Source organism: Salvelinus namaycush, chromosome 5, assembly GCF_016432855.1.
Source record: "Salvelinus namaycush isolate Seneca chromosome 5, SaNama_1.0, whole genome shotgun sequence".
NCBI lineage: Eukaryota > Metazoa > Chordata > Actinopteri > Salmoniformes > Salmonidae > Salvelinus > Salvelinus namaycush.
In genome coordinates, this window is record NC_052311.1 from 12,821,569 (window position 1) to 12,844,872 (window position 23,304).

Consider the following 23,304-nt stretch of genomic DNA (forward strand, 5'->3'; position numbering starts at 1 on the left):
GTCCTTTTTCCTCACATTTCACACTTGCACACAAGAAACACAAATAGAGCTGTCCGTTTGTTTCAGATCTACATGAAGTGCCTAAAGGAGAGTCCTGACCTGAGTCTGTTTCTCCCTCTCTCTTCCTCCCTCCCAGGTCTGCTTTCCTGAGTGCTGAGTGTGGCTCTGCTGCCCCCTCCTGGCCATCTCTGAGGATGTACCAGCGCTCTCTGCAGTCTGGCTCCTCCAAGCCCCGAGAGGAGGGGGAGAGGAGCGCCACGCTGTCCCCCCACAGCACCCCTGCAGCCAAACGCAGGAGGACTACCCCCCAGGGTCAGCAGCACACATACACACATATTACTAACAAAGAGATAAAGGTATAGAGAGGTGATTATTATTATGGATCCCCATTAGTTCCTGCCAAGGCAGCAGCTACACGCCAGCAAAATTGAGGCAGTTTATAAAATGTTTAAAAAAATGACCATACATTCACAGATTTCACAACACACTGTGTGCCCTCCGGGCCTTACTCCACCACTACCACAAATCTACAGTACATTATTGCCCTGGTGAACCATAATTCCTGATTTTTGTGACCCACTTTTTTACAACACATGGTCTAATGTAATTGATCAAATGTGTTAAGAGGGGAGTAATGGCTTGGAACATTTGAGAAGGTTAATGGTTTTCTTTAAAAAGAAAAGGGTTGGATAGGTGGAGTTTTGCGAGCTGAACAGAGATCTACGAGTTTTGATCCACAGAAATCCTTTAAAAATCATGAGTTGTACTGTATATGTAATTCTATGGTTTGACCCCTGAACTCTCCTCCAGGGTCAGTGTCCAGCGCTAGCAGAGGGCCATGGCTGGACAGCAGCGGTATCCATAGCAGCGTGGCCACCCCAGGCCTCACCTCCACCGTGCAGAGACAGCCATCCAAGCACCTGCCAGTCACACATAATACACAGGCCTCCACCACAGGCTCTGACAAGGGCAGCATCATCTCCGAACCCGAGTCTGATGACGACTTTTCAGAGGGGTAACTTTCTCACCTTTTAACCTAAACGAGAAAACAAAATGTTTTACTTAGCTACACTCACCTACTTATTTATTTGCTTAGTGGAGCTAAAACATTTAATTTTGCTCTCTACTCCAGCATTTTGGATTTAAGATCAAATGTTTTATATGAGGTGACAATACAGAATGTCACCTTTTATTTGAGGGTATTTTCATATATATATTTTTTACCGTTTAGAAATGAATGCACTTTATGTATCTAGTCCCCCCATTTGAAGGTGTCATAAGTATTTCGACAAATTAATTTATAGTTTATTAAATTTAGTCAAACGTTTAGTATTTGGTCCCATGTTCATAACACGCAATGATTAAATCAAGCTTGTGACTCTACAAATTTGTTGGCTGGATTTGCTGTTTTGGTTGCGTTTCCGATTATTTTGTGCCTGTGCCTAATAGAAATGAATGGTAAATAACCTATTGTGTCATATTGGAGTCACTTTTATTGTAAATAAGAATATAATATGTTTCTGAACACTTCTACATTAATGTGGATGCTACCATGATTACGGATAATCCTGAATGAATTGTGATTAATGATGAGAGAAATTTACAGACGCACAAATATCATAACCCCAAGACATGCTAACCTCTCACCATTACAATAACAGGGGAGGTTAGCATTTTGGGGGGCATATGATATATATGCCTCTAATTTTCTCACTCAACATCCACAGCGGCATCCACAGCAACCTGGCCACCCCAGGCCTCACCTCCACCGTGCAGAGACAGCCGTCCAAGCACCTGCCCGTCACACATAATACACAGGCCTCCACCACAGGCTCCGACAAGGGCAGCATCATATCCGAACCCGAGTCTGATGACGACTTTTCAGAGGGGTAACTTTATCACCTTTTAACCTAAAAGAGAAAACAAAATATTTTACCTAGCTATATATGCACCTACATACACTACCGTTCAAAAGTTTGGGGTCACTTAGAAATGTCATTGTTTTTGAGCTGGAAACTGCAGATTTTTTATGGAATATCTACATAGGCATACAGAGGCCCATTATCAGCAACCATCACTCCTGTGTTCCAAGTTTATCATTTTAAAAGGCTAATTGATCATTAGAAAACCCTTTTGCAATTATGTTAGCACAGCTGAAAACTGTTGTCCTGATTAAAGAAGCAGTAAAACTGGCCTTCTTTAGACTAGTTGAGTATCTGGAGCATCAGCATTTGTGGGTTCGATTACAGGCTCAAAATGGCCAGAAACAAATAACTTTCTTCTGAAACTCGTCAGTCTATTTTTGTTCTGAGAAATGAAGGCTATTCTATGCGAGAAACTGACGATCTCGTACAACGCTGTGCACTACTCCCTTCACAGAACAGTGCAAACTGGCACTAACCAGAATAGAAAGGAGTGGGAGGCCCCAGTGCACAACAGAGCAAGAGGACAAATACATTAGTGTCTAGTTTGAGAAACAGACGCCTCACAAGTCCACAACTGGCAGCTTCATTAAATAGTACCCGCAAAACACCAGTCTCAAAGTCAACAGTGAAGAGGTGTCTCTGGGAAGCTGGCCTTCTAGGCAGAGTTGCAAAGAAAAAGCCATATCTCTGACTGGCCAATAAAGGAAAGAACACGGACACTGGACAGAGGCACTCTGTTACACTGTATTTCTGATCAATTTTATGTTATTTTAATGGACAAAAAATGAGCTTTTCTTTCAAAAACAAGGACAATTCTATGTGCCCCCAAACATTTGAACGGTAGTGTACATTCATTTACCTACCTTGTCCTTCATTTCTCTCTTTTCTGGTAATTCCTGCCCCCTTTCTCTGTCTGAAAACATTTACATTTGAGTCATTTAGAAAGACGCTCTTATCCAGAGTGACTTACAATAAGTGCATTCAACTAAAGTAGCTAAACAATCACATATCACAATCACTGTGAGTAAAACCTTCTCCAAAAGTAGCAGCAATCTGCTAAGTTAGTGCTAGTAACAAAATACCATTTTAAATGCAGGGAAACTCCATAACCCTTACCTTAGTTCCTACTGGTGTTTGCAGATGGGAAGAGATTGGATAGGTGTAGGCAATATGAAGGAAGCTCCCCATAAACCACTGGAAGGAAAGGTGGAGCCATCATGCCTTACACCTATCCGATATCTTCCTATTTGCAAACACCAGTAGAATGTACCAGTGTATATAATCTCACTTTTTTAATTACTAGTTAATTATTTGCAGGGTGGGGGAAGATTTGTCCTGTTACACACAAATATGTAATGGAAATGTGTTACTTGCATACCCCAACTCCCCCTGAAACACCAGCAGGGAGTGGGGTCACCACTGTCCAGCACCCCTGGAGCAATTAGGCTTAAGTGCCTTGCTCAAGGCCACAGAGACAGATTTTTCACCTTGTAGGCTCCGGTATTCGAAAAAGCGACCTCGGTTACTGGCCTAACGCTATAATTTCGAGGCCACCTGTCTCCCCTTTGAATTAATTGATGTAATGAAAAGTGCATTAAAAATTTAATTTATTATTAAACCTGTTCCAGTTTGTTCAGATCTACAATCACTGAAGAGGGAAGGGGCGAGGGGTTCCTTTTTGAAAATGTTTTGACATTGTATCTTGTCCAGTTCACTGCAGCGCAAGGTGGAACCCAGGCGAAGGAGCAAGCTGCCTATTGCACAAGCCAGCCCCTCTGGGCACTGTGACCTCGAATCACATCTCACCATGTGAGTGTGTCTGTGTGTTTTTGCGTGAGTGTGTTTGCGTGTGTGTGGGTTTAGGGAGAAAGCAAAAATGATTTTATCTGATCATGTAATGTTCATACAATCTTGTTTACAATTTCACTTGACAAAGTTATATTAAAATAAAAAGAGAATTGATGTGGCTGCATGGGGGGTTTTCTGTTACATTTGAAAGAGTTTGTGGTTTGAAATACCCATATACAAATGTGTTATTAGGCTGAGTCTGATTGAGGAAGATGAGGATGATGAAGTGGAGGAAGAAGAGCCTGAGATTGAGGACTTCGAGAGTGACGATTCTGACCACGACACCGCCTTTACACTGGTAAAACACAAGCCCACTCAGATCTGACTTGTTGGTACACTGACCCAATAATGTCTACCATGGTTGCTATTCCTTTGTTCCCTCACCTCTCTTTCTTTCTTCTCCTTTTCTCTCCAGCCGTCCACCCGTCACTCCACCAGTTACTTAGAGGAGTTGTTTCAGTGAGGGAAAGGATCCCAACACAGTAACAAGAACAACACTTATAGGAGAAGTCCTGATAGTCTTACGTTGGTATCCCTCAGACAGGCATTTCAGGGTTAAACAGTACATAATGTTGTTACACTTGTTGTAAACTCTTATTAGAAATTTTTACGTTGAATTAATAAAATACAAGTGCCTTAACATTATGAATGTTTCAAAGATGCAATGTGAAAAATATCTTCATGGCTCATATAGGAATTGTTTGACACATGGTGTTTTTCTTGTTTATGACTTTGTGGTTGTTTCCAACTGTTAAATGAGCACTGATTTAATATGTATCATTAAAGAACCAATTTCTGAGGATATTGTTCTGTGGTTTATTTAAACAGATGAAAGTTGAGCTTTTAATGCAAGATGGGGATATTGTATGTTAGTATACTTCCGTTCCATCATACCCATCGCAAGACCCACTGATTGATGCATATTTATAAAACCCTCATCTCTCACTCCACCCTATCTGAGATACCCGCTGCAGCCCTCATCCTTCACCCGTTCTGCCAGTCACATTGTGTTAAAGGTCCCCAAAGCACAAATACCTGGGTTGCCCCTCTTTTCAGTTTGCTGCAGCTAGCGACTGGAACAAGCTGCAAAAAACACTCGAACTGGACTTCGTTTGAATGAATTTGGCAGTACATTCAACCGGCCTCACAACCGCAGACCACTGTAACCAAGCCACCCCAGGACCTCCACATCCGGCTTCTTCCTCTGTTGGATTGTCAGAGGAGAGGGAGGGGGTGTATTGAGGATTATTTCTGTCTGTAATAAAGCCCTTTTGTGGGGAAAAGTAATTCTGATTGGCTGGGCCTGGATCCCCAGTGGGTGGGCCTATGCCCTCCCAGGCCCACCAAGGGCTGCACAGGCATGTGAAATCCATAGATTAGGGCCATTGAATTGATTTCAATTGACTGATTTCCTTCTGTGAACTGTAACTCAGTAAAATATTTGAAATTGTTGCATGTTGCGTTTTATTTTTGTTCAGTTAACTTTTTTTATGCACAGAATTTGAGGTCATTGCTAGAAAGCATGAAACGCAATCTAAATTTTTCGCGCCACCGATGACGTAATATACTAGTTTGTTGAATCATGTGACCACTGCATCGCCGCACTTTTCGCGCCACAGTGAAGCCACGCCTTTCATAATAGAAATACGCGTTTTGATTGGAGCACGCAGACGACAGACTCGCGCCAGTTTTTGCAGTTGGACCTCCAATTTGTTGTCTCACGGTGCAGAAAGAAAAGACATTGTTAAAAAAAATATATAATAACTGATAAGTTACTTAATATATTTGGGTTTAAGTCAAACCACATTACTCAACTACTCGAAAATCATGGCTCCTAAGGATTACTTGGCTGAGAAAGGTATGTTTTTTTTAACAAGCTTGCTGAAGTTAGCTAGCGCGTTAACGTCAGGCACGTTCATTTTGATAATGGAGGCTAGTAGCATGCTCACTCATAACTACGTCTGAGCAACAATTAATGTAAGAACATGCAATTGGACTTTAGAATGACTTGATAAATAGCTTGCCAACCAACATTTTTGGGGTAAGTTGAGGTTGACTAGCTAACGTTAATCGGTTAACGTTACTTTATGGTCTTTCTGTCTGCTCAGCCAAGAAGCCAACTGAGTTAATATCTAACAATTTACTAACATGTAAACTGTTCAGGCTTGGCCGCCCCTACCCAAATAAAGGAGCCTAAAGTTACGTTTAAGGACCATCGCTACATGTTCTGTTTAAAGTCTGGCTCTTGAAGCCAAAATAGACACCTACTCATTTTAAACGGGAATCGATTCTTAATAGCGGTAACGTTGCTGTTATAGAAACAAATACACCTACTTTGATATCACAATTCCACAAATGCAATATACACACGTAATGTAAAATGTTGACAGTATTTTAGTGACAACACGTTTGTGACGTCCGTCTTCCGTTTAAACTCGGGTGATCGGAGACGCAGATAGCAAAGGTTTGCTAATTAGTACAGGTAGTCGACGTTTTTATGCTTCCAAAACCGTACCGCAAAAGATGCGTGTTAACTTTAAAGCCGAGCGTCGGGGCTCTTCACCAAACTCCCCCGTACAGAACTGGTCGTGATCACTGGCTGTCTCCCCGTGCACAACACCATCTGGCTAATTGTGAAGTTGTTTAGGTAGTTAAATTTTTGGACAATGATACCGGTTAGGGATTGCTACAGGGTGGCTTGCATGTTACCAAGCTAAACGTATATATTTTTTAACTAGCTTCAATTCTCAGTAACCCGGATGGAACTCAAGAGGACAAAGAATTACGCGCGAGGAGCACATGGTCTAGGGGCGTAGAAAGACAATGCTAGGGGTTGCACTCATAGTGAACGATAACTCACCAATACTACGAAAGTGATTCAATCAAAGAAGTGCTAATAATTTTTGTACATTTCATTTGCGCAATTTGATAGTGGAGTGGAATAAATGGCTTGCTAGTTAGCAATCCACACGCATTTTCACCAACGATACCCTTCTCATCCGCGGGAGTGGGCTGTTCTTTGTTACAGGCAGCTGCAAGTATGGGCGTTATGATGTTTGTCGGTTGCTAGCTACTGCTGGTCTAAAGTCCAGGCTAACGTAACGGTGAATTCGACCATAGCGCGTCAATACACTGGTATTGAAACGAAGTTATGTTTTGAAGCAATAACCAACTCAATCCATCAGTTAAATTGGGACTATTTTATGAGTGATGGTATAGCGGAGGATTTCTCTGAGTGACCAGGCTCAAAGCCATGTGCTGCTTTGTTTACAAAAACAAAAACAATTTTGGGCTCTACTAAGAAAGTAAGTGAAATATGCATATTGTGTAGCTAGAGATTGGTTTTGTTTTGACGTGTCTAAAATACAGAATGTTTCACATTTTGAGGTGGGGGTTATTTTCCCCAAAACGAACACAACGTTTTTGTTGTTGGAGTGCACTGCTAACCTAACCTGTAACGTTAAATCATTGGTTACATTGTTGTAAAGGTTTGAACACATCCACAAATTTGGAAAACATATGACTCCCACGTCCGAGTTAAAGGGACAGTACTTCAATGACTCATCATGTGGGATGCGTTGTTAAAGTGGCTCATCAGAGGACAACACAGCTTGCAGTATGTAGGCCCTGGACTCCAATGATGGACATTTTCTAACGTTAAACCCCACACAAATGTATACATCTCATTACCTGAATTGTATTGACACTGAAAACAATTAATTGTGGATGGTGAACTAAATTAGATTGTTCACTCAGTTTGACACAAGTTCCCCAGTTCAGACCCAGGCTATACTCTACCTGTAATATTCATAGCATTCGATGTACACTGTTAAATACACCGTTCTCTCTTTCCCGCAGAGAAATGCAAGAAGTTCCTTCAAGAGTTTTACAGTGAGGATGACAATGGAAAGAAGGTCTTCAAATATGGAGCTCAGCTTGTGAGTATGGCACTGACTTTCATGATCCTGTTTTTTCTGTAATTTGTCACGCCAGTCCTTCTTTGTCATTTGTAATTTAAAGTCCATGATATAATATGATACATGGTTTAAAACCATGTGGTGGGTAAAGTATTATGGAGAAAGTACTCAAAGTGAAAAACAAATTATCAAAGTATGTGTCGGGGGGAGCCTGAAGGCCAACATCTTCCTCCCCTGCCAACCCACTGAATGGTTGAGTCAAAAGGCACAGTAATACATTGCATTATTTTGAAGAAGAGAACCTGAAAGCTGAAACTTGTTGGTTCTAGTCTGCAATAAATAAGAGAGGTGGTGGCAGTGACCCTTTGACCAATGACTGATGGGCAGGAACTGTTGTCGTTGTTTGCAGAAAGGGCTGTGCAACATCTGTGCTAGGCCACAAATCAAAATATTCTACTGTCTCTGATAGCAGTCCTGTTTTCTGTAGGTTGCCCTGTCCCACAGGGAGCAGGTGGCTTTGCAAGTGGACCTGGACGATGTGGCCGAGGAGGACCCAGAGTTGGTGGAGAGCATCTGTGAGAACGCCAAACGCTACATGGGCCTGTTCGCTGATGCCGTCCACGAGCTGCTGCCAGAGTACCGTGAGAGAGAGGTATTTTTTAGCTGCATTAATACAAACGTGCTCATTTAAGACATCTGTCCTGCTTGACTTGGATATTGATTCTGATCAGGCAGTTGCTAATTGTTAGTTTTAAGGATGAAATAACCTGTAAAACATTGAGTCTGAGACTTAACTGCCCCGATACCCATCTCTTCTTTCACCCAGGTGGTGGCCAAGGATTCCCTGGATGTGTACATTGAGCATAGGCTGATGATGGAGCAGAGAGGTCACGACACCGCAGACACAAGGGATCCTCGCAACCAGTACCCAGCAGAGCTCATGAGGAGATTGTGAGTTCACTTAGCTAGCATGTTTGCCGTTGTCTCCGAGTTGGAACTGGACATGAACCTGGATGAATTACTTAGAAAAGTGAAAACGGGTATATAGTACTAGTCAAGTTTGGACACCTACTCATTCAGGGGTTTTTCTTTATTTGTGCCATTTTTGTGCGTTTTTATAATTATAGTGAAGACATCAACTATGAAATAACACATGGAATCATGTATTATCCAAAAAAGTGTTAAACAAATGAAAATATTTGCAATTCTTCAAAGTAGCCACCCGTTGCCTTGATGACAGTTTTGTACACGCTTGGCATTCTCTCAACCAGCTTCATGAGGTAGTCACCTGGAACGCATTTCAATTAACAGGTGTGCCTTGTTAAAAGATGGCCCTATTTGGTAAAGGACCAAGTCCATATTATGGCAAGAACAGCTCAAATAAGCGAAGATAAACAACAGTCCATTACTTTAAGACATGATGGTCAGTCAATTCGGAAAATGTCAAGAAATGTCAAAAAGTTGATTGAATTGCTGTCGCAAAATCCATCAAGCGCTATAATGAAATTGGTTCTCATGGGGACCGCCACAGGAAAGGAAGACCCACTGTTACCTCTGCTGCAGAGGATACGTTCGTTAGAGTTACCAGGCTCATAAATTGCAGCCCAAAGAAATGCTTCAGAGTTCAAGTAACAGATAAATCTCAACATCAACTTTTCAGAGGAGACTGCATGAATCAGGTCTTCATGGTCGAATTGCTGCAAAGAAACATTACTAAAGGGCACCAATAAGAAGACTTGCTTGTGCCAAGAAACACAAGCAATTGGACATTAGACCTGTGGAAATTTGTCCATGTGGGATTTTTGGTTCCAACCGCTGTGTGTTTGTGAGACTCCCGAGTAGGTGAACAAATGATCTCTGCATGTGTGGTTCCCACAGTGAAGTGTGGAGGTGCGTTGCTGGTGACACTGTCTGTAACTTATTTAGAATTCAAGGCACGCTTAACCAGCATGGCTACCACAGCATTCTGCAGCGACACGCCATCCCATCTGGTTTGCGCTTAGTGGGACAGTCATTTTGTTTTCAACAGGACAATGACCCAATACACCTTCAGGCTGTGTAAGGACTATTTGACCCGTGAAGGAGAGTGATGGAGTGCTGCATCAGGTGACCTGGCCTCCACAATCACTTGACCTCAACCCAATTGCGATGGTTTGGTATGAGTTGGACCGCAAAATGACGGAAAAGCAGCCAACAAGTGCTCAGCATATTTGGAAACTCCTTCAAGACTGTTGGAAAAGCATTCCATGTGAAGCTGGTTGAGAGAATGCTAAGTGCAAAGCTGTCATCAAGGCAAAGGGTGACTACTTTGAAGAATCTCAAATATAAAATAAATACTTTTTTGGTTACTACATGATTCCATATGTGTTATTTCATAGTTTTGATGTCTTCACTATTCTACAATGTAGAAAATAGTAAAAATAAAGAAACCCTTGCATGAGTAGGTGTCAACTTTTGACTGGTTGTGTATATCAAAAAGTATTCTTATTTTGACTGGATGCATGTTCTACTAGATCCATGCCCATTCATCTCATGATGGCTGATTTGCGTATTTGGGCAACAAAGAATAACAATTATTGCATTCCCTCTGATCTCGCTCTCTCTCTCAGTGAGCTCTACTTCAAACCGCCCAGCACTGCCAAACCCAAAGTGGTCCGTGATGTCCGTGCAGACAGCATTGGCCAGTTGGTGACAGTTAGGGGCATCGTGACCCGTGCCACTGAGGTCAAGCCCATGATGGCAGTTGCCACTTACACCTGTGACCAGTGTGGCGCAGAGACATACCAGCCGGTAAGCAATTGGCGTCTTATTGCACCAACTTGTCAAGGAAAGTAGATGAATTATATAAAACAACAGAAATCTCATAATTAAAATTCCTCAAACATACAAGTATTATGCACCATTTTAAAGAAACTTGTTGTAAATCCAGCCACAGTGTCCGATGTCAAAAAGGCCTTACGACGAAAGCACACCAAATGATTGTTAGGTCAGTACCTAGTCACAGAAAAACGCAGCCATTTTCCCAGCCAAAGAGAGGAGTCGCAAAAATAGAGAGAAAATTAATCACTAACCTTTGATGATCTTCATCAGATGACACTCATAGGACTTCATGTTACACAATACATGTATGTTTTGTTCGATAAAGTTCATATTTATATCCAAAAATCTGTTTACATTGGCGCGTTATGTTCAGTAGTTCCAAAACATCCGGTGATTTTGCAGAGAGCCACATCAATTTACAGAAATACTCATAATAAACATTGCTAAAAGATACAAGTGTTATGCATGGAATTTTAGATCCACTTCTCCTTAATGCAACCGCTGTGTCAGATTTCAAAAAAGCTTTACCGAAAAAGCACACCATGCAATAATCTGAGTACAGCGCTCAGACAACAAAACAAGCCATACAGATATCCGCCATGTTGTGGAGTCAACAGAAGTCAGATATAGCATTATAAATATTCACTTACCTTTGATGATCTTCATCAGAATGCACTCCCAGGAATCCCAGTTCCACAATAAATGTTTGATTTGTTCGATAAAGTCCATTTATGTCCAAATACCTCCTTTTTGTTCGCGTTTAGTACACAATCCAAACTCACAAGGCGCGGGCAAGTCCAGGTGAAATTTCAGATGAAAAGTCATATTACCGTTCGTAGAAACATGTCAAACGAAGTATAGAATCAATCTTTAGGATGTTTTAAAAATAAATCTTCAATAATGTTTCAACCGAGAATTCCTTTGTCTGTAGACATGCGATGGAACGCAGCTAACTCTCACGTGAGCAGCTCATGCAAGACCCCTGACTCAATCAGCTCCCATTCCTTCACAGTAGAAGCATCAAACAAGGTTCTAAAGACTGACATCTAGTGGAAGCCTTAGGAAGTGCAATTGGACCAAATTTACACTATCTTGGATAGGCAAAGAGTTGAAAAACTACAAACCTCAGATTTCCCACTTCCTGGTTGGATTTTTTCTCAGGTTTTTGCCTACCATATGAGTTCTGTTATACTCACAGACATCATTCAAACAGTTTTAGAAACTTCAGTGTTTTCTATAGAAATCTACTAATTATATGTATATTCTAGCTTTTAGGACTGAGTAGCAGGCAGTTTACTCTGGGTACCTTTTTATCAAAGCTACTCAATACTGCCCCCTGTCCCAAATAAGTTAAAGTTTGTAGAAACATGTCAAATGATGTATATAATCAATCTTTAGGATGTTATCATAAATCTTCAATAATATTCCAACTGGACAATTCCGTTGTCATTAGAAAGGAAAGGGAACGTCGTGCTCACGGCCAAGCGCGAGACTAAACTAATGTCTTTCAGCTTGACCACTTGTTGAAACAGCTCTTATTCAATCCCCTTTCACAATACAAGCCTGAAACAACTTCTAAAGACGGTTGACATCTACTGGAAGCCTTAGGAAGTGCAATCTGACCTTACAGACACAGGATATTGGATAGGCAATCACTTTTTTTTTTTTTTACTACAAACCTCAGATTTCCCACTTCCTGGTTGGATTTTTCTCAGGTTTTTGTATGCATTATATGCATATCTTAGCTTCTGGGCATGAGTAACAGGCAATTTACTCTGGGCACTCTTTTAATCCAAACTTCCCAATGCTGCCCCCTATCCCAATGAAGTTAAACACTGTCTGGTACAGAAACATTTCAGTTCTCTTGGTTCCTTTCCTTGTGCTAACCCAGACCCCTCCCTGTCTTATCAGATTCAATCCCCCACATTCATGCCCCTCATCATGTGTCCCAGTCAAGAGTGTGTCACCAACAAGTCAGGCGGCCGCCTCTACCTGCAGACCCGAGGCTCAAAGTTCGTCAAGTTTCAGGAACTGCGCATACAGGAACACGTAAGGACCTTTGACTAAGGAATCTGAAATGCAGCAACACATTCAAATCATGTAGCTCTCCGGCGTGAGAAGTTGAAGGCAAATAAACAAGCACAAGTCAGACTAAGTCTTACTTTGTGCTGGTTTGAATCCCTAACTAACCCGTGCCTCCATCCATCTCCAGAGTGACCAGGTTCCTGTGGGAAACATCCCCAGGAGCATGACCATCTACACCCGCGGGGAGAACACGCGCGTGGCCCAGCCCGGAGACCACGTGGCTATCGCCGGCGTCTTCCTCCCTCTGCTGCGCACTGGCTTCAGACAGGCTGTCCAAGTGAGTGCACTCAAACGCGTTACAAAACCTTTTTTGAGAATTATCCTAAAGTTTAACAACATTACATACTGTAAGTTGGAGGAAAACTGGAAATTTACTCTACCTGTGACTTGGCTGAGATGTAAAGTTAGACTTGTTGAAGTTAGAATGGCCCATAGGGCAGGAGGTTGTTTCTGTACCCTTAGGCTACAGATGTACAACTACATCCCCTGGACAGCAGGCTACTTGGCTGGCTTAGAGGTGCCGTAGTTTTTTAAAACCTTTTATTTAACTAATTAAGTCCGTTAAGAAGAAATTATAATTTACAATGATGGCCAAACCCGGACAATGCTGGGCCAATTGTGCGCCGCCCTATGGGTCTCCCAATCATGGCTGGATATGATACAGCCTGGATTCGAACCAGGGACTGTAGTGACGCATCTTGCACTGAGTTGCAATGCCTTAGACCGCTGCGCCACTCTGGAGTTGTAATTTGTCTGTCTGTTTCTCTCCCTGTCAGGGTCTGCTTTCAGAGACGTACCTGGAGTCCCACAGCATCACTCTAATGAACAAGACCGAGGATGATGAGCTGGGCACAGCAGAGCTGAGTGAGGAAGAGCTGCGCCAGATCACAGGTTCTTAATCTTTTCCGTGATCACAGATCAATGTTGGCAGTATTATGAAGCTTCTCAGTGTTGCTTAAATGTTTCCTGTCTTTTTGGATCTGCCAACAGTGTTTTGGGACTGTGGGTTGTTTTCAGACCTTTCTCATGCTGTTTATCCAAGAGGATGTTCTGACGTGAATGGACTGAGTGTAACTGAATAGTTTGGTTCATGCGCTCCTCTCTTACTTACAGAGGAAGATTTCTATGAGAAGCTTGCTGGCTCCATTGCTCCTGAGATTTTTGGCCATGAAGATGTGAAGAAGGCTCTGCTGCTGCTCCTGGTTGGAGGAGTGCAGCAGGCCCCCAAGGGTATGAAGATCAGAGGTGAGTGCAATAAAAACCCTTCCACTGCCCTGTAACATTGTCCATTTAAAATGGCTGCTTTGGCTTTCATTTGAGTTAACTGGAGTTTCGGGATGTTTTACTAATGACCCTGTTTGGCTCCTTCCAGGCAACATAAACATCTGTCTGATGGGAGACCCAGGAGTAGCCAAGTCCCAACTGCTGTCATACATTGACCGCCTGGCTCCTCGCAGTAAGTACAATCTTATGAAGAAATATTTCAGATAGTTCCAGGTCTCCATTTTTCACTGGTCCCAGGTCACACAACTGGTGAAAGCAACATGCTAAATGGCCTACTGGAAATTGACTAAAAGGTTTACACCCTTTTGCACAGTTGTTGGATTAATATGTAAGGAAAGGGAGGTCCTCAATCGTATTCAAGTAAATAAAGGATTTAAAGATTGTATTTGTGCTCCTGACATCATGGGCCTAGCCATGACCATTCCCCCTGACCCCCTCCAGGCCAGTATACAACGGGTCGAGGTTCCTCTGGCGTTGGGCTGACGGCAGCGGTGATGCGTGACCCCCTCACCGGGGAGATGACCCTGGAGGGTGGCGCACTGGTGCTGGCTGACCAGGGTGTCTGCTGCATCGACGAGTTTGACAAGATGGCAGATGCCGATCGCACAGCCATCCACGAGGTGATGGAGCAGCAGACCATCTCCATTGCCAAGGTGAGCTTTCTCCTTACCAAAGCCATATCTGTTTGGCAACTAACACTTTAGTTGTGTAATATTCATGGGTGGTTTTAACAAAGGAGAACTGACAAGATTTTCTACCTGTACCCCTACAGCAGGTTGGCGTTTGTCTTCCAGCTTGTCCTGGAGACGCTGAGTGATTTTCCCCTTAGATGGGCCAGCTGCGAAGTTGAATTTGGCTATATTGTAAAATTTCATGAAAACCAAAAATGCTAATTGAAGGTTATGCGTTAGGGTTAGGTTTGACTTTGTAGCTTTACCAGCTAGTGAACACTGCAGAGTTGCATCCGGAACAAGATTCATGATGAATAACACTAACCTGCCCCAAGAAGACAACATAGAAAATGACAGTCTCAACACTGAGCTTTTCCCCTACTCAATGAGAATTGGGATTGACTATTATCCCGGTATTTTACAAATGTTACATCTCGGGTACGCCGGTCTTTCCCTCCAGAACCGGAAGTGTCATTCAAAAGCATATAAATGTCTGGATTTGATTAGAACTTACATCAGCATGAACCAATTCAATTCCGTCTTAGGTCAGTTAGGATCACCACTTTATTTTAAGAATGTGAAATGTCAGAATAATAGTAGAGTGATTTATTTCAGCGTTTATTTCTTTCATCACATTCCCAGTGGGTCAGAAGTTTACATACACTCAATTAGAATTTGGTAGCATTGCCTTTAAATTGAATAACTTGGGTCAAACGTTTCGGGTAGCCTTCCACAATAAGTTGGGTGAATTTTGGCCCATTTCTCCTGACAGAGCTGGTGTAACTGAGTCTGGTTTGTAGGCCTCCTTGCGCGCACACACTTTTTCAGTTCTGCCCACACATTTTCTGTGGGATTGAGGTCAGGGCTTTGTGATGGCCAATACCTTGACTTTGCTGTCCTTAAGCCATTTTGTCACAACTTTGGAAGTATGCTTGGGGTCATTGTCCATTTGGAAGACCCATTTGCGACCAAGCTTTAACTTCCTGACTGATGTCTTGAGATGTTGCTTCAATATATCAACACAATTTTCAGAGGAAAAGTACGATCTTTGTCCCCATGTGCAGTTGCAAACTGTAGTCTGGCCTTTTTATGGCGGTTTTGGGTCAGTGGCTTCTTCCTTGCTGAGCGGACTTTCAGGTTATGTCGACATAAAAAGGCCAGACTACAGTTTGCAACTGCACGTTTTACTATGGATATAGATACTTTTGTACCTGTTTCCTCCAGCAATGTCTTTTGCTGTTGTTCTGGGACTGATATGTACTTTTTGCACCAAATTACTTCATCTGTAGGAGACGGAACGCATCTCCTTCCTGAGCAGTATGATGGCTGCGTGCTCCCATGGTGTTTATACTTCAGTACTATTGTTTGTACAAATGAACGTGGTACCTTCAGGGGTTTGGAAGTTGCTCCCAAGGATGAACCAGACTTGTGGAGGTCTACAATTTTTTTTGTCCTGCGGTCTTGGCTGATTTCTTTTGATTTTCCCATGATGTCACGCAAAGAGGCACTGAGTTTGAAGGTAGGCCTTGAAATGCATCCACGGGTACGCCTCCAATTGACTCAAATGTAAATTAGCCTATCGGAAGCTTCTAAAGTCATGTCATAATTTTCTGGAATTTTCTAAGCTGTTTAAAGGCACAGTCAACTTAGTCTATGTAAACTTCTGACCCACTGGAATTGTGATAGTGAAATAATCTCTGTAAACAATTGTTGGAAAAATTGCTTGTGTCATGCACAAAGTAGATCTCCTAACCAACTTGCCAAAACGATAGTTTGTTGACAAGAAATTTGTATGTAACTTCAACTGTACTCTATATGATATAGGCTACTGCACATTACGCACAACAAACATAAAAGCTCATAACTGTAGCTAGCTACAGTACATTCTGAAAGTATTCAGACCCCTTTACGTTACAGTATTCTAAAATGTATTAAATGTGATTTTCCCCCTCATCGATCTACACACAATACCCCATAATGACAAAGTAAAAACAGGTTTTTAGAAATGTTTCCAAATTTTATTTAAAAAAAATAATAATTACATTTACAAAAGTATTCAAATCCTTTACTCTGTGCTTTGTTGAAGCACCTTTGGTCTTCTTGGGTATGACGGTACAAGCTTGGCACACCTGTATTTGTGGAGTTTTCACTTTGTCATAAGGCATTGTGTGTAGATTGCTGAGGCATATATTAGAATAGGGCTGTAACAAAATGTGGTAAGTCAAGGGGTCTGAATACTTAAGGCACTGTATATGGATGACTTATGAAGCCAGGCACATTGAAGTTGGTCTATTTATTATAGACCTAATTAAGATTTCCTCTCACCTTTCTTTAACAATTAAGGCAAGGACTGTTTTCTTGTCTCCTGACTCCGCTGCTGCCTCCGCCGTATTGTTCTCAACACCAATATGCTGGTTAACTTTACTATTATGCTTATAACAACATGGTCTAGGAAAAGGCACCAATTCAACAGTGCACTGATGTTTCAGCACTGCTGACAGCGACCACTATCTCAACCAGGGCGAAAGGCTCATGTTTGCAACAAATGCACTATCACAATAATGAAAACAAAATGGGAAAAGGACTGTAGGCTGTTACACCATTACTTATCACCATATGTCAGAGGCATGAAAAATGAGCGAATGGACTGAAACAGGTGGAAGGCATATAGCCTACCAAGACGCATCTCCACACACAACACCACAATATTCTGGCTAAAAAAAATAACTTCACTCACCCAGTAGCATGGGGGCTATTTAGGTGCGTGCTGATGCTGCCACAGGTAGGGGCGCAAAATATTTAGCTTGTCCATGCCCAGCGCGCCTCTCCAGGGTGCTGTTGGAGAGATGTGGTGCTCCATCAAATTAATGTAACATAAATGATGTAGCCTACAGACTGGAGACCAAATGTATTACAATGTTATGAGACATACTTTGTCAACCATTAACGTATTAATAAGGAGAGTGCGGGAGAAAGTCTACTAAAAAGGCAAGCAGGCAGACGTCAGCTTTGGAGCGGTTGCTGCATAATCACAGGTGGCCAGCAAATGGTGCTGAAAGTAATTCATTTCAACAGTTGTCTTCGTTTTAATGACTTCACTACAACGAGGGCTTTGTTGGAGCCTTTCTTCCTATATAAGAAAAAAAAAAGGGGTAGGCCTATCAGTTTGACAGATTCAATTATCCATAGATTAGGGCGTAATGAATATATTTCAATTGACTAGTTTCCTTATGTAACATCTGACTTTCATGATGTGTTTTAATTTCTCTGCCATCTAGAACAAGATCTTTTTTGGATGCAATTTGAAGAGTTTGAGATTGCGAGTGCTTGCGCTTGTACTTCATTTTCTTTTATTAAGCAACGATATTCGGGTGATGGGTTTTATTTTAATTGCAGCTGCAAAAGTGTAGTCTTTAGAAATAAAAAAAAAATGGTGAACCCCGAAAGCCAGGTGGAGATGGGTAAATGACACTTTAAATCTGTCATATTACTGTAGCATAGGCTATGCTGCAGCAAGTGTAGGCCTACCTGTTTACTATGGTGAGATGCGTTCCATACTGAGCATTGATTTATCATGCAGAGGCTGTAGAGAAGCCAGATTTAGACATCGCATATTATTAACAGTTCCATTTCACACCATGCTGTTCAAATAATTTATTATAATTGACCGGTTTCTGTTATTTATCCTGGTAAAAGGGAGTAGTTTTGTGCTGTAAATCTCTAACCGGGTTCCCGCCATTCAACCCTAAAGAGAATATGGGTGACTGACTCATTCCCTTCCCTGGTCAGGCGGGCATCATGACCTCCCTCAACGCCCGCTGCTCCATCCTGGCAGCCGCCAACCCTGCCTATGGCCGCTACAACCCGCGAAAAACCATAGAGCAGAACATCCAGCTGCCAGCCGCCCTGCTCTCCCGTTTCGACCTGCTGTGGCTCATCCAGGACAAGCCTGACGCGGAGGCCGATCTCCGCCTGGCCCAGCACATAACCTATGTTCACCAGCACTGCCGCCAGCCACCCACTCACTTCACCCCCATCGATATGAAGCTCATGAGGTCAGTGGTAACAGCCTGGTTGACGTATTGCTCTTTGTGGGGCTGGAGGTAAAATAACCAACTATTTAGAAATCATTGACTAGAAATTCCTCACATGCATGTTTTAGCTTATGTGACTAATTGTGTGCTCCCTCCAGACGTTACATCTCCCTGTGTAAGAGGCGACAGCCCGTCATACCCGAGTCGCTGGCTGATTACATCACGGCGGCCTACGTGGAGATGAGGAAGGAGGCGCGTGTCAGCAAGGACTGCACCTTCACCTCTGCCCGTACACTCCTGTCCATCCTCCGCCTCTCCACCGCCCTGGTGAGACTTTCACCCCATCCTGAGTACAGGCTCCTACCCTGACTGGGAGCATATTTAGGATGTGGAGCGGTGTAAGAGTGGGTGGGTGGTTGGACCGTCTACTACAGCCCAGTTTGTGCTAAAGTGCTTACAGTGCAGGTAGTGGTGATGCCCAGCCTACCCGCAGTATGAGCACTTCTTTCACACGCTGGGCACTAGGTTTTGTGTCTACCTACGCTCATGCCTGCACTGACTGCTCTTTTGAATGACTGCTTCCTGTCCATTAAGACTGGAGGAATGTGATGCTTCTCACTCTGGTCTCGTAGCTCCTGGGAGTCAAAAGTGCTGTTTGTGCAGGTAGCTGACTCACCTGCCCTACTGCAAAACCAGCACTTCCCGACACCCCGACTGCACTGTGCTACGTCTGGGTGACCACGAGCGCAAGCCTGCGACTCCACTGGGTGACCCTGTACTTATTGAAAAGGTGCAACCCTTGGTCACCATTCGAAATGCATTGTTTTATTTAAGCATGGTTAAAAGGTTTGTTTTGGCCTTCATCTGAATAAACGCACAAAAGGGATGGACAAGTTCATATAGAGCATGGGGAAGACTTAGGGAGAACTCTCAACTGGTGGTGCTAATGAGAGGTGTGGTAGACTACAGCTTGGTCTTCAGGGGTACGGTGGTCTGTCTCCACTTAGTGATAAAATTCAGAAAAGGGTAAAACGATTGGGAAGACTGGGCAAGCATTTTTCCACTGCAGTCGATATTGATGTAAAACCATTACTGTAAAATACGTCAACAGCATAGGCAAAAAGCACTAACACAACTTATTTAAACAGTTGGTGAGCTCCAATAGCCAATGGGGGGGGGGGGGCCCTCTACTTCCCCAAATTCTGTCAAATACTACTTCCATGCCCTTTATGGAGTTTGTGCTGAATTAATATTGTAGTCAAGCCTGGGTATAGTTAATCTGTCTGTTTTCTTGTTTGGTCCTAGTCAGCTTTGCAGGGTGGGCAGTCAGCCTGTTTGTAGGAGCAGCTGTGCAAACCCAAGCAAAACTGACTGTGACCAGAACCAGTCGTCGCTTGTTACCTGAGAGCCTTCTACAATACAACCATGGCCTGTACAGCCACCATCACTGTTTTAACAAATCATATTGTGTTGATTGACTGTCAAGCCTCATCCATTGGGAGGGACTAGCTGGTGTTGAGAGGCGGAGACTTGGGCAATTGCCAGCCATTCAAGAGGGCATTGCACTTGTCTCGGTCTGACAGTGCCGGCACAGCGCGACCTACGATGTCTAAAAGACTAACAGTTGATTATTGCATTTATTTTTGGTGTGTGTTCTGTGCTGTAGCCTATATAGCTACCTGGTCTGTGGTCTCACGAGCCCCCCTCTCACAGGCCCGTTTGCGGCTGGTGGATGTTGTGGAGAAAGAGGATGTGAACGAGGCGATGAGGCTCATGGAAATGTCCAAGGACTCCCTGCAGGCCGACAAGTCCAGCACCACCAGGTCAGCTCCTCTCCTCTGTGGGAAACTGCCAACAAGGCAGTCCCCGATGACACTGTTACGCATTAATAAGATCTCTGAGTGGATGCCTTTTGGGTGAGGATTGGGTTATAGCAGAGTAGGGGGAAGACTTCAAATGTAATGGGTATTCAGTAGCTATACCAGAAGGTGGTTAAATTCCAGGGTTTTTACTGCCTTTAGTTCACATGACAGTGTGTTTACTGGAGAAGACCTTAAACCCTATAGAAATAAGTGCTTCACCACACGTCCCTGTTGACTTCAAATGTGTTGTCACATACTACTGTGCTCGTCTACCTCGAGGGATTCAAAGGAGTTGATGTAAGTATGTTGCGCTGTATGTTTCAGAAGCAGCAGAGCTATATGGCCAAGTGCATTTGAAGCACAGGTTGGGTCAATGCAATTTTCTGTCCGTTTATTTGGACATTGATTTGTTCCTGTCAAATAGGCATTCCGTTTCTAAACAGACCAGTCGGTAGGCCATAATTTGTGGGTTTGACCCCAACCCTGATGAAGTTCCACAACTTTGAACCCTCAACCTTTTTTGATCCCGTTGTTTTCCAGAGCCCATCGGCCAGCGGACGTGATCTTCTCCTTGCTGCGCGAGCTGGCCACGGAGGGTGTGAAGGGCCGGGGTGGGTCCGGGGGCCTGGTGCGCATGGCAGAGGCTGAACAGCGGTGTGTTTCCCGTGGCTTCACCCCTGCCCAGTTCCAGGAGGCCCTAGAGGAGTATGAAGAGCTCAACGTGTGGCAAGTCAACCAGGCCCGTACCCGCATAACCTTCGTCTAAAGCAGGGCGGTTTGATTCCGGTCCTAGAGGGCCTGAACACTTTCTGGTATTAATTTTACACAACTGGTGTCCCTGGTCTGAATTAGTCCCTGATTAGGAGGACAGGATGAAAACCAGAAGCGTTTCGGCACTCGAGGACTGATGCTGTGTTCCCTTCACCAGCCACAGGCCTTTTTCGCCCAAACCCGGTCAAGGGCTCTGCCTGTGATGAGATGCTTAATGGGCTGTTGACTGTGATGGGACCCCTAAGTGTGTCCTCATCTACACCGTCACAACCAATAATTAAATGCAAACATGCATGGTGGTTCTTGGCTTTGTTTTGCAATGGTTAAATGTTAACTGTGGGATTTTGCTTACTTGGCTATTAAGTGCTTTTTTTAAATGTTAGATGGCTGTTCTCAAATAAAACTCTGTAAATACAATTATTTCATATGAAATCTGTTTGACTCAACCTCTTTTGTATTACATATACAATGGTCATTGGAGTAGGCCTTTAGCTCTTCAGTTAAATCAATGCCTGGAGCTGACATTTTGAGCTTCTGTGTTAACTTTAATATTAGACAACTTTAATATACTTTGGCTATAGGGGAATTAATGGACAATACTTTCAATGCGCTCTTAAATGCTTGTACATTATGAATGTCAGTGTTAATAAATTAATGGCTTAACTTGATTTGTGGCTTGTTACACATTTTGTCTTAACTATCAAAAGCTTAATTTCCTAATACATCATGACTTGTGCCACAGGGTTATTTGATACAGCAGGCTACTTACTGTATGTGGGTCACTGTCCCTCTGACTAAAATCATTTTGTTTATGTACATGTGGAAAGAAGAGCTGTAAAGGCTCCTGACATCTGGTTTGTTTTAGGATCAGTCTTGCTGTGTAGACAGTAATTTATGCTTTCGGTCTCGCCTGTAACTACATTGAATACAATCATGCATGTTTTTGTCATACTTCTGTGGACGTGTGAACACGCAATATAGGCATATTAAATTCCGCTATGCAGGGAAATGTAAAACTATTCCGTAAACCTGAGTTGATTTATAGCCCAGGTGAGACTTGACTTGGGTCCATAACCCGAGGGGAATTTATGTATGGACCACTGTTTATTTTACCACAATAGGACAGCGTCGTCTCACTGTAAATTCTCCACCCAACCAGGTGTTCGTTCAAATTCATCTCATCGAAATTATACACCTGTCGCATAAAGGCGCTTATTTCCTCAAATATAACATTCGGCTGCAGGAGGTATGTGTTAAAACAAAGGGCACGCACAATTATTTTACTTCCCCAAAGCGCAGTCAGACTCGCTGAGCAGTTGCAGGAGGGGAAAGCCGCACAATCTGACTAAACTATTTGGAACTGGAATAAATGCTGCACTGAACATTGACCAACACGATTCCAATCAAAATAGAAAATTTTAAGAAATACTGTAGCCTACTATTACTATAGCCTTACCAACCCAACTCAATTTGTTGCCAGTGATGTATCCTGTGGTTTTCAAACTTTTGGGCCCACAACCCCAAAAAAGCAGTGATTAGAAAACGTGTGACCCCGTGTGCACACGCAAACATGCGCGCACAATCGCTGCGCAAATGTAGCTTGTCATTACAGGCATAAACGGTGATGCATTTTCAAAACGCAATATAGGCTACAGAAATAAACTGCGCTTTACACCTGCATTTGGAGCTTAAAGTAATTCACGTTAGCAGCCAATTTCAACTAGGGATATGTCACTCATCGAGTCCAGAGCAAGCAAAATCATATGGCCTAAGTGTAGTGGCGGTTGCAGGATCGGATGGAAATCATGTTTTGTCTGCGCCGCACCATCACTTTGAAGGGAAATATCGTAATAAATTCGCCAGAATGTTACATCTTCATCCCATACTATTGAAGACAGTACGATGTTAAAACTGCTTATCTTTAGACATATCGCCAGTAGACACCCAAACGAGGCATATCTGGAATAGGACAATTCTCAATCGCCAGGTAATTTATTGTTCTGGCAAAGATGCGTCCGTAGTAGATTGCTAAACTGTATTGTATATGGGTGATAAACGTAGACCTACTTTGTTTTTGCAAGGCAAAA

General features: G+C 42.9%; 2 protein-coding genes across 2 annotated transcripts in view; both read left to right on the forward strand.

Moving 5' to 3' along the window:
- The window catches only part of LOC120046939 (cohesin subunit SA-2), a 44,587-nt gene extending 40,351 nt beyond the window's left edge, over window positions 1-4,236 (forward strand). The window contains exons 27-32 of the mRNA XM_038992490.1: window positions 137-312; window positions 811-1,015; window positions 1,728-1,889; window positions 3,636-3,734; window positions 3,966-4,071; window positions 4,189-4,236. Of these exons, the coding sequence (XP_038848418.1) occupies window positions 137-312; window positions 811-1,015; window positions 1,728-1,889; window positions 3,636-3,734; window positions 3,966-4,071; window positions 4,189-4,236 (796 nt within the window). The remainder of the gene's footprint in view (window positions 1-136; window positions 313-810; window positions 1,016-1,727; window positions 1,890-3,635; window positions 3,735-3,965; window positions 4,072-4,188) is intronic.
- A 1,221-nt stretch (window positions 4,237-5,457) lies between these two features.
- mcm7 (minichromosome maintenance complex component 7) lies at window positions 5,458-21,885 on the forward strand. Its single transcript, XM_038993609.1, has 15 exons — window positions 5,458-5,631; window positions 7,632-7,711; window positions 8,178-8,342; window positions 8,517-8,641; window positions 10,300-10,480; window positions 12,422-12,559; window positions 12,723-12,872; window positions 13,372-13,486; window positions 13,709-13,840; window positions 13,968-14,051; window positions 14,321-14,532; window positions 18,340-18,605; window positions 18,743-18,911; window positions 20,298-20,407; window positions 20,987-21,885. The coding sequence occupies exons 1-15, from the start codon at window positions 5,601-5,603 to the stop codon at window positions 21,210-21,212; spliced, it is 2,184 nt and encodes a 727-aa protein (XP_038849537.1). The 5' UTR covers window positions 5,458-5,600; the 3' UTR covers window positions 21,213-21,885.
- The last annotated feature ends 1,419 nt before the right edge of the window (window positions 21,886-23,304 follow it).